At 40.5% G+C, this 12,100-nt stretch overlaps 1 protein-coding gene across 3 annotated transcripts; it reads right to left on the reverse strand.

Annotated features, from left to right (window-relative positions):
- Positions 1-1,203: 1,203 nt before the first annotated feature.
- Positions 1,204-10,280, reverse strand: LOC103706043 (protein CORTICAL MICROTUBULE DISORDERING 2-like). 3 transcript variants are annotated; one of them, XM_008790001.6, is made up of 5 exons: positions 9,870-10,280; positions 6,813-7,787; positions 5,712-5,984; positions 5,289-5,380; positions 1,204-2,598 (listed from the first exon to the last, which is right to left on the reverse strand). In XM_008790001.6, exons 2-5 carry the CDS (start codon positions 7,758-7,760, stop codon positions 1,701-1,703), a joined length of 2,211 nt encoding a protein of 736 aa, XP_008788223.4. In that variant the 5' UTR covers positions 7,761-7,787; positions 9,870-10,280; the 3' UTR covers positions 1,204-1,700. The 3 variants fall into 3 exon arrangements, with proteins under 3 accessions (XP_008788223.4, XP_008788220.4, XP_008788221.4); XM_008789998.6 differs by having other exon boundaries at positions 9,838-10,262; XM_008789999.6 differs by having other exon boundaries at positions 9,812-9,951.
- Positions 10,281-12,100: the final 1,820 nt, after the last annotated feature.

Below are 12,100 nucleotides of genomic sequence, written 5' to 3' on the forward strand. Positions count from 1 at the left end.
ATAAGTATTTTAAAAATTGAAGGATATATTTACAAAAAAATTATCTTAATTTTTAATTCGTGGAAATTAAACTTTTTCACATTTCATATAATTTTTTTATGAAATATGAGAATCTATTTTTTTAAAAACACTACTTTCTTTTTTTTGAAAATTTCAATCAGATATATTTTTTTATTTTTTTGGGTCAAATCAAAACTGAAATGTAATTCGAATACCAGAAAATGTAAGTTATTTATTTTTATTTTTATTCCAAAATCAATATCTTTTCGGCCAAATATGTCCTAAAATCAGCCTCATTCGAATCACCTCCCAAAACATTTCCTGGACCTCTCATGGACCAATCGTTACTGAACACATGTACAAAATTACGTGTAATTGGTTCGATAAAAATCCATGGGAATTCAGATATCCGAGTCCTTGCTGGAACGACATTCCATAGACTAAACCCAAAATAAAAAAGACCGTTGCGTTCTCTCGAGTCAAATGTTTGTAAGGGTGCTTCCGTTGGGCGTGGACTTATAGCCACAAGTCTGTCTTCTACGACCCCACCTAAAGGAATCGACTCCACTTCAACGGATGCTTCGTTGGACTCGCAGCTTTATTTCAAATGTTCCTGCGCAGCAATGACCTTATGGTGTGGCTGCCAATCAGATCCATGGCATACATCACTTGGAAAGACGTTTCGCACAAAGCAAATCATGTTCTAGTTTTTTTTTTTTTTTCCTTCTCGCGCGCGCGCGCTTTGTTTTCAACCCGCTTGATAGATTACCCAATTTGATTAAAAAAAAAAAAAAGACAAGGAGAATGAAATTTCAATTTCAATTCAACCCAATGGCTTCTTCGGTGCAACCATCCACAAATCAAATTTCATCCGCCCACAAATTATGAAGGATTCAAGGAGGATAATTAGCAAGTAGTATTTAAATTTTATTTTTGACTCGGTAACGATGGTAACCTAGCTCGAAATATTTAGAAGCACTTGTGACACAATTGAAATACTAATATAAGATATCAATTATCTAAGTCAACGTGCTAGCTGACTAGGTCAGCTGTTATCTTGTTGAAATCACTAATGTTGGATACTAGTTATCTAGGTTCAATCTCACCCTTATCTTACAATACACACACATACACACACAAAGCAGGTAACATAATAACCATATTTTTTAGGATATATGGGTCTAATAAAAATTGACACTATGATTCTGAAATTGGCGTTTAATAATAGTATAGATTAGATAGGCATAATTGTTATGTCCTTGCCTTTGGAGCTTGAAAACATTTACAAACTTTTACAAATTAAAAACCCAGCAGTGCACTGCACTCTCTTCAACTATCAAAAACCTCTCCCACCCCGAACTCCTTTTTTTTTTTTTCCCTCTCTCTCTCTCTCTCAGCAAATTTTTGTTGAAAAAAAAAAAAACAAAAAATTAGACACCAACATCTAGCTTTCATATCCCTCACCTTCCCTCATCTCCCTTTCACTCTTTGGGAGAACTCAATCAGCACTCTTGCAGAAATCCAATCTGAATCCGCACTCATCAAATTAGCCCGGTTCTGGCTGATGGAAGACCAACCATCAAAATAGAATCACAGGATGACACGTACAACATTTAGTAGGCCCATCACCCGTCACGGCGCCACGAATCCAACGGCGAGGAGCACTTTAACTTGCATCAACATTCGCGCAAGAGATTCGATCACACTTTCCGGCCAGGCCGCTCTCCGCTTCCTACCGCCGCGGCCGGGCTCCCGCCGCCGAGCGCGACGGCGGCGGACTCCACGTGGGCGAGAAGATACTCGTAGATCTTCTTCCTCAGACGTTCGATCGTCTCCTCCGGCACGCCTCCCCCCTCGCCGACTCTGTCCTCCGCCGTTGCCGCCTCCGCCGCCTCCCCTTCCCTCTGCCGCCCGATCGTGTCCAACCAATCGTTCACTCTCTTCAGCTGCGACAGCATCCCGGCCACCTGCTCCCCATCCGACGGCCCCGGCGCCGCCACGTCCGCATCCAGAAACCTCTCCACGAACCCCAGGAACCACCTCCTTGCTTCCTCCCTCAGCGCACGTGCCAGCTCCGACCCCTCCTCCAGCCCTCCCCCTCGAGCCCACTCCGGCGGCGGTGACGGCGGCGCCGCCGCCCCCCTCGCCTTCCCCTGGGAGGTCGTCGCCGGCGACGGCTTCCCCGATCCGGAACTCGCAGGAATTGGCGGCGGAGACGACCGAGGTTTGGCCTTGGAGGAAGCTGCCGCCGTTTTGGAAGGGCCGTCGAGGACCACCGCCACCGAGGTGGAGGCAGCCGCGGCGGAGAGCGGCGGAGGGTGGGGCTTATGCTGGTAGAGGGAGAAGGGGGAGAGGTCGGTGGCGAGGGCTGCGCGGACCCAGGAGGTGGCGCGCCGGCGCCTGTCGGCGGAGATCTTGAGGGCGTCCTCCGGAATGGGGTTACCGCCGGGGGGCTGGTCGGGTGAGGTTACCGCGGTATTGGCGAGGGAGTCGGTGACTTGGGAGGCGCGGGAGAGCGAGGCGTGGAGGGCTAGGAACTCCTCCACCGCCGGCTGTGGGTTATCCTCCTTCGCGGTGGACGTTACTTCCACGTACATGCTGCAAGCAAATGCACCCATAAACAACAGTTTCAGTTCAGAAATTCTCAGTGTGCCTGCAAGTGCTTTTTCAGTGTATGAGAAAAAAAAGGGGGGGAGCAAAAGAAAGAAAAAGAAACACACTGATTGAATCAAAAAAGAAAAAAAAAAAACAAAGACCACAGCAAAGTTTCAATTGGCATTTTATCGAGTGTAAGACATTTGACAACTTTGGGTATGTAAACTTTGTACATAATTTTTAGCAATTAAAGAACTGCAAAGTTGCAAATATAGAAGATTGGCTCTATCCACTAATGCTTTTCTTTTGGAGTATATGTGATCCACATGTGAAATAGGAGATGATAGCCATATATTTGCCATTGTAAATGACCTATTTCAGTTGCAAAATGAGCCAATATTGCAGGAGTTAAACAATGGAAAGAAAGAAAACCGTATAGAGATTTTATTCTCCATGATAATTTCAAGGATCAAAATATATTCAGTTCCCATACTTCATTCAACCCTGAAGATGACAAATCCATTTTCTCAAAGACCACCCTAAAGGATTCTGCTCCCAATGAAGTCTACGAATTTGCAAATAAATACTCTGTGTCAAGCTCAGAGTAATGGTACCTCTTTCAGAAATTGGAGGCACCTTTTCCACCAATGTGCTCCACCAACATGGTCCTTTCAAGACAAGCTTGAAGTGGCACATCTGGATTGGTCAACCTGAAACAACATTCAAGATGGAGTTGGGCATTTTTGGTGAATGATGAGATCTGCTGTTGTGTCTTTCGAACAGTTTTCCGTGGTCAGAAAATCAAGTGGCACATGGATTGAGACTCTAGAGATTCTGTATGCAGGATGAAATGGTTCTTCGGTTCCATGGTGTTCCAAGAAATGCATCAGTCACACAATTTGCAGTGTATGAAGGTTGATTGGTAGAAGGATGTCTACTCGACATGAGTGGCTTTCAAAACTTATCGAGGGTTCTGAATGCTGAATGGCAGTTCTACATTCGATCTAAGGATTTTCATTTGCCAAACAATGGATCCATCAAACAGGGTGTTTCCCCAACCTATGTGTGCTAAAAATATTAAGTTTCCTTTCTCTTCATCCTTGAACCCTTTCTTTGTTTATATGAAAATATCTAGAATGCTAAGATACAACAAGAACATGTCAGTCCTAAGTCTTAATTTTGTTTTCTTCAAGTTTCTTCCAAGAATCTTCATGCTTTGACCCTTGTTTCCTGTATATGGAAACATTTGTGATGCCCTAGGATACAACAAAAACAAGTCAATCCTAAGTTATCACCATACATGCTATTCATCTAAAAGGGCTGTGGGTGGTAAATTAGATGCTAAACATGAAGGATCAAGCAGGCACCAAGACACTCTTTCTATGAGAGAATTATGAACTTGTTTGCTTTTACTACCTAGTAAGATTCGCCGTACCGGTACAGAACCCTGTATCGGTGCCACACTAGTATAGTATCGATACGGTATACTACGGATTTTTTTGGCATACTAGGGTCAGTATGCCGCCTGTACTAGTACCGGTCCCAAATCGGTACAGTACGGTATGCCCGGTCCGTCCAGTTTCGTACGGTATGGCACACCATGCTACCTAGCAGCGACTATCCTTGTCACCATCAGAATCAAAAGATTACAGATCCATCTTTATTACTAACTCTGGCATGAGTGTAGGAGTTGAAGGCTATCATACAGATATAGGGTACTTTGGCATTTGAGAATGACCAAATTCCACTGAAAAATCTTGAAAGCTAGTAAATGAGGTATGCTTCAGAAAATAAGACATATATATATATACCAGGTAGAAACCTTTTTTTCTTCTTTTTTTTTTTTGTCGAGGGGCGGGATTAAAGTCCACTCAGAATTTTGAATGACAATTTATAGATATTCCATCAAAATCATGAGTTAGTGAATACATACATATTTCCATCTCTCTTATCTCAGCATGTTCAAGATGCACATCCTTATAACAGATTTATGAGGCTCCCTCGATGGGTGCATAGGACCATACCCACAACCAAAGCACAGAAGTTGAGAAAATTTTGTTCTGATTGTCATAGTAATATAAATGGCATCTAGGAATCTGAACAACCAGTTTATTAATCAGATATTTGATAATAATAATGAAATTCAGCAGATCCACACACCAAATTGTTTGAATACATTAACCAGTGTCAATATGCACTCAAACCCATTCTACAACTAAACTAATCAGTTCAAACGTACTATTAGGAGATAAAACTTGTTTCTGGACCATCTCCAAAAGCTCCTGAGAATCCGTCTCACAGAGCCCCAACATCTCAAATTAAGAGAACAGATCATAAAATACTGAAAAAATCAACCATCAGAACTTTATAATGGCAGGAAAATTTCGTCATTAGACAGCAAGATCTAAATAGGTTTACAAAATAAGTGAGCATATGGTTAAGTGAAAGACTGTTATGTTACATTAGACTTATCATGGATGACGCAGCTTGCTTCAAGACAGCATAATAGAAAAATTCATACCAATGTTTCTATACTGGAACAGGAAGAAGTTCAAATGAATTCATGTTTAGGATAAAAGAAAAATGCAGATAGGAATTAAATGCAAGTATAAATGAGAAGTAACTCTATGTGTAATGCCATGAGCTCTTGTCAAGTGGAGAAGTGCTGCAAATTACTAAATACTAGTAATTACCTTAAGCATCTAATCAAGCTCTCTGCAGCAGAGGCTTCTTGCAAGGCCTGAATAGCAGCTAGTTGTGCGGCATCCCTATACTTCAAAACCTCCTAAATAAAACATGAAATATCAGAACAATTGAATTACCAAACCAGTGAAGTAAGAAATCAGTGTGCAAAATTCTAGTACAGACACCATAAGGTGGTTTACCATGATGTCATATACCTATGCCAAATGGGCTGGTTTAGTATAAGATGGTAATAACAACCAACAAGACCTGATGAGATAGCTGTCATATGAGCTATGATGATAGTTATAAGCTCAAATTAGCAGATACATAATGTTCATGTATGAGCAAAAATGTGACGTGCAACAATTTCAGACCATCTATTTTAATAAGAACTCTGAAATTTTAATGTTACATAATATTACACAGCATACCTTTCCAAGTTTTACAAGAGACGACGGAAATGATGCCCATGAAACACTACCATCTGTCCATCTTTTGCTATTAGAGACAAACTTGACTAAGTTAGCAAGATTAAGATTGTTAGAAGCCTCTTGTGTCTTCTTTATAATAGAAGACCGTTGTTTATTTGACCTATCTGAATCATCCGAAGATGCATTTGCAGTGCCCTTCTTTGCAGGAGTTTGAACTTTATTATCCTCTTTAGATAAAGACTTCCCATTTAATGGAGGTTTCATTCGAGGAACCTGCAAGTTTGAATAAATGAAGAAATAAATAATAAGACGTTCCAATTATATGGATTGTTAAGCACCATGAAGCAACTTAAATTTTAATATTTTAGTTTTATCTAGCAATAATGAAAGAGGAAAACCATGCAAATGAGACCTTCAATAAAAAAACGCAGCAATAATTTGAGAATAACGATAATGGACCAAAAAGAATGACTATAACTATCAAACTCCATAAATTATCATCTATAAGGCCAGGCTTTATTACTTATTTTAAACCCAGATATCCTGCATTACATAATCAAGCATGTGAAAGAGGAAATTATTGTTTCTTTTTTTCTAAATGCTTTGCTGATTAAGTGACGCATTAATAAGCAGGCATGTAACATACCACCAGAACACAAACACACACACAAAAAAGAGGGAAAAAAAGATAGGCATGTTTTGGTACTTTTTGCAGAAACCAAATAGAATCTCAACTAAAATATTAGTTAGAAACATATCTCAAATGGTTATTCAAAATTCAACAACTCCTGTAATATCCATAGAAAGACAAGTTAAACAAAAAGGACAAGAATCCATTGAATCACTGTTTCAGTATTTTATCTAACATGATCGACATGAATCAAAGTCATTCGACACTATCAAGATATTATCATCAACATCAACCACTTAACCAGCAATCTATTTCATTATATTATCTAAATAAACTTACATACTAATTTGAAGATCCAAAAGACCAAAAAAACAAAAGAAGCTTCCTAGCTTTAGCCAATCTTCAAGATGCATAAAGAAGATTCAAAATTTATATACAAGAGAATGAATCCAGAGTCTCAATTAACTCACAGAAGTGCTTTGAGTCTCGGATTTTGTCTTGAGTTTGCCTGCCTTCGAGTTAGAATGAACCCTCCCTTTTGTCTCCATACTTCCTTCCCAGCTCCTTCTCAAAGCCTTGGGACTTGATTCAATACCTAGCACCAAATTCCTAGTAGAATTTCCAGCAGCTGGCTTCCTGCCAGCTGCGGTCACCTTTAAAACAGAAGTTGTCCGCTCCAACAAACCCAATCTTGAAGATGGTGGCTTTTCTATCCCTTTAACTTTTGCTTGCTGTTTAAGATCATTGGAGAACTTCTCAAATGATGCAGGCAATGAATAAACACTTGTCGGGGATGAAGGTATTGACCTTGAGTTCATTGATCTTGATCTCACACCAATAGCTTCCTTTTTCTCCAAGTTGCCATCCGCCGCTTGTTTCAAGAGTACAGAGCTTGACTTACCAAGTACCACCTTTTTCTTTTCAACCTCCTCAGTTCTAATAGTTCCATTCTGTTTCGCCAGCTTGTTCTTCTCTTTATCTGAAGACAGTTTAGCATCATCCTTCGAGCCATTAGACAGCCGAAGTTTTTCAGTACCAAGGAAACCCAGGGAACTGGTGGCCACAATATCCTCAGGGTGCCCAACACAGGGATGGCGGCCAGGGACTGGCCTTACACCCCTAAGGATAGGTACAGGGGAGGCTGCTTCAAGGCGGTCAACATAAATGAACTGTCCCAGTTGGATCTTATCACTTAAGATGAGGTCATCATGCTCATCAGGTAGGGATACATAGGTAGCATGGGAAGAATCGGAGACCTTAAGGTAGAAGCCTCGGTTTGAGAAGAGGTCACTGCCAGCAAGGGCTGGAACAATGCTGACAACTTGAAGTAGAGATGAGCGGTGTTCACCAGCAACCTTAACATCTGTATTCATGTGCTGGAGGAGCTTGAGGAGGACCCCAGGGACCAGTGAAGCCATTTGGTGCTGTCTTTAAAGTGCATTACACTGCAAGCATTTAGAAAAAGAAATAAACTGATATTAGAACACATTTCATTTGGAAGGAATTCAATGGACCTGCAGGTGGTCACAATGAATTGTTTAATGAGGCCGATACTCAGCGACTAAGATCTGATGCACCAATTTTAAGCATTAGAAGAATCTATATCTAAAAGACAATGAACTACCTACATCACATCATCTACCACAACTAACAATAAAGCAACTTAACAGAGAAATCCAGATGAGCAAAACAAATATTTTGAGCATTGAGAATGCAGAATCCAGATCAATTCAGAGCTTCAAAAACTTATCACATAAAACCATTTGTTCGGTTTAGGACTTCAGATGCTCTAAAAAATTAAAATAGGAAACCTAATGTTCGAACTAAATTAGCTGCATCAATAAGTAGTGAGTTCTCAGGATCTTTAAAAACTAGAATAAAATGCAAAAACAGCAAAACCCTCTTGAGAAACAAATGTGATGGTTAGCTTTTTGATTAGACAGTTCCATGCAGCTGTCAAGAAAGAAGTTTGGAAAACTCAGGTAGAGCAAAGATAATGAATTTTAATAAGATAAAAACATTGCATATTCTGGAGAAACGAAATTCTCAAAGGAGCTGATACGAAAGAAACTCACATTTCAATTTCTAGGGTTTTCATTCAAAATTCGGGACATAGAACTATAGAATCCATCCATGATTTAAAGAGTAAGGAAGGAGACTTGGCTTGAAAGCAAACTCAGGTAGAATTGAATTAAAAAGATGTTGACTTAGAATAGATCAAATCTATTATATAACAGAAATCAACAAAAGATTGTGATAAAACCATGTGCCACTACATAGATTTCAACTATTGAAGTATAACCAAATACAGAGAGGAATATGAAAAATTCGGACTGCAGGATCTGTCACAAATTGTAATAGAATGTTTAATGATCAGCAAAACCTAGAATTGACAATTCAGAACCTTAGGTATGATATGGTTGCCACACAGATTTCAGCTTCAAGAAGAATACAAAACATCTAATCATCAAACAATTTATGATAGAAAATGAAGGCTTTAGGGGATTTCCTTTTTTGGCCTATAAAATAGTGGCACACTGAGACCCCCAAATCTATCAGAAATAGTCCCTGTGAGAACCATTGCAAATCAAATATACAGTAAACTTCAAATAAAAACTTTACCATGCAATCAACCAGATATAAAGCCAAGAATTTTCTGACTGATTCACGCAGAATGAATATGATGCTGGCATCTAATAGATAAGAGGTACAAGCTTACAAGGTATTCAAGGGAAAGACACTTCTTATAGGAGCTCGTACCAGAAAAAAGTTGGCTTTAAGTTTAGAAGTTAGCAGTTATAATTTGGGCAATAGGTCCATTCCTCACTTAAAAAACAAGGAATAGAGAATTGCCTTGAAAGCAAACTCAGTCAAAATAGACCATATTGAGTCTACGAATGGACCACTATTGTTTACAGAACCTAAAGAGTAACACAGTTCCCAGTAAAAACCGTGCGAAGATACATGGAGATCAACCAAGAGAAGATAAGGAAAGCCATCGAAGAGATAGATAGACAACAGAGAATCGGGGGAAATTTTTCTTCAGGGATGTGACCGAATCACAGATGTGAGAAGAAAAGATTTGGTTCGAGAAGCCCGGAAGGAAAGTAATTAATCGGATTTCCATAGGCATTCCTCACAGGGAATGACGGTCTTTACGATCTGATGCACCGGATCATACCATCAGAAGCGAAGCAAAGTTGCGGTCTTAAAAGAAGAGCACGTTTTCCTCGAACCCCGGATGCAAAAATCCCATCTTTCGAACAAATTTCACGTTTTTTTTGCCGAACTCGAGCAGAAAAATAAGGAGAAGAAGCGAAACAAAAAAAGAATCCAACTTTTTCAAGCTACAGAGATCACAGAGATGCATAACACACTGTTCATCAATTCCACGTCAAAAAATCAACAAAAACAAAGAGATATAAAACCGCTCTTTTAATCTCTTTACAGATCCAAAACGAAGAAAAACCTCATAAAATCATTAAAAGCGCCAACCATTTTCCGCTCTCCAGTGGAAAACTCCCAACCTCCAATCCCCGGAGCCGGAGCGAAACAAAAAGGAGCCTCCTTTCCCGATATCGAGACCGAAAAGCGCTGGATCTTTCCCTTTCTCCGTCATAAATCGGCTCGCCAGCAGAGACAGCTACGGAAAACTACCCCAGCAGAATCCCCTATTCGGCGGGGCACGAGCCGAGAATAGAGCACGAATAAACTAAAAACCCTTATTCCCCCGAACCAGGGATAACTTCTCCGCTCCCCACCTCTCCCTCTTCTCCACTGTCTCCACTGGGACCGAGATCATGTCCTCGAATCCATATAAGCGACTTCACCAAGGAAGAGTACCGGAACCTCTCTCTCTCTCTCCTCCCCTCTCTCTCTCCTCCTCTGCTCTCAGTTGGAGGCTTGGACCATCCCTCTCTAAAACTCTCTCGTTAAATAAAGAAAAACCAGGTTAAAGAAATAAAAGATTCAAAAATTTTCATTTTTAATATTTTCAGAATTAAAAATAAAAATTCTATTTTTTTAATTTAAAATATAAATATATTTAATAAAATTAATTATTTTAAAAATATAAATATTGTACAGAATTTTGGCAACGTAGTGGAGATAATAACAACGGTATCAATAGAAGTCACAGTAAAAAGCCTGAATTTTTAATTTTTAAAAATAAAAAATAAAAACGATGCCGAGCACCTCTTGTCATACTTGGCTTCGAGCACTCATTGCCACGTGTTACGAGTAGATTGGTGTTCCCAATGAATGGCACCGATCTTCCGGTGCCGCATGCCCTGGGGCTCTTGTTAGGGGAAAAAAAACCTGAATTTTTAATTTTAAAAATAAAATAATAGTATTTAATATGTTTTTTTTATTTTGGTTTATGTGGTTTATTATTAGAAATAAAAAAAATAGAAAATAAAAGTGATGCCGAGCACGTCTTTTCGTACTTGGATGGCTTCGAGCAACCCGCTATAGCCACGTGTTATGAGTAGATTGGGGATTCCGAATGAATGGCACCGATCTTCCGGTTCTTGTTAGGTAGCGGTAGCATGCTTGGGCCCCAAGCATTAGTGATAAAGGCGAGAACAAAAAAGAAGTGGAGGAGTCGACGGTTAACGATGAAGTGAAGCACGTCATTTTCTCGGTTTATTATTATTATTATTATTATTATGGTTTAATAGATGGTGACGGGATGGGGAGCACGTGGATGGAGGGATGGGATGTCGGCAGGAGTCCGATGGCCAGGGGCTTTCGGGCGGAGCAGCGTCAAGGGGGTGAGGTTACCGCGACAGGGGCGATGAGTACATACGTCATACTTGTTACCGAAGCTGTGGTCGGCGTCCGGACGACGAAGAGTCCATCAGCCATATCCTACTCGGATGTCCGTGAGCAGTGCAGATCTAAAGTAGGGTTGCCTTGGCCGGCCCCAAACTATTTGATCAATTGATAATCTTTTTTTTTCAAATGAAGAGGGCTATGCAGAACTCGAGAATGGCGGAGTGAGGGGTGATGAGTGCCTATCTGGTGTATCATATATGGCTGGATAGAAATGCTTAGATGTTTGACGACATACGGAAGTCATCAAGGCATATTGTAGAGAGGGCTTTTATTCAGACTGCCGAGATCATCAGGGTCACGGAGACGGTTTCATCTAGGATGATCAGGGACATCTGCAACCCCTGCCTTGCTGATTTAACGCCCAGGTTTGTCCTCGTTTCTTGGGAGCTCCCACCCCTTTGCCATCTCAAGGTGAACTTTGATGATAGTGCTACTGGTGATGGAGACAGAGCAGGAGTGAATTTCGTGATTAGAAGTCAGGACTCACAAGTCATTGTTGCGGGTGGGCGAAGCATAGATGAATCATCAACTATAGGGACGGAGCTCAGGGTAGCATGGAAAGACATTTCTACGTGAGACGAAGGCTAAAGGCGAAGCGTATCATCCTCGAGGGCGACTCGACCATGGTAATCTATTGGCTATGTGTGGAGGGGGCGGAGGGAGGATGGAAGTCCTTTACTTGGCAATATCCAACGGATGGTGAGAGATTACAGTGTCTTTCAGGCAGTGCATGTATATAGAAAGGGAAACAGAACTGCCAACTGGGTTATATCCTATGCAACACATCATTCCGGAGGGGTTTTATGAACTGACCAGAATATCCCTCCTCTACAATTTTGCCAAATTGTTGCTCTTGATTTTGTTAGTTGTAGCAATTGTTGTATTTAAAAAAAAAAAAGTGACAGGGCTCCTACTAGAAGAA

Source organism: Phoenix dactylifera, chromosome 2 (genome assembly GCF_051530095.1).
Source record: "Phoenix dactylifera cultivar Ajwa chromosome 2, Ajwa_hap1_PhDact_Kaust_v1.1, whole genome shotgun sequence".
Lineage (NCBI taxonomy): Eukaryota > Viridiplantae > Streptophyta > Magnoliopsida > Arecales > Arecaceae > Phoenix > Phoenix dactylifera.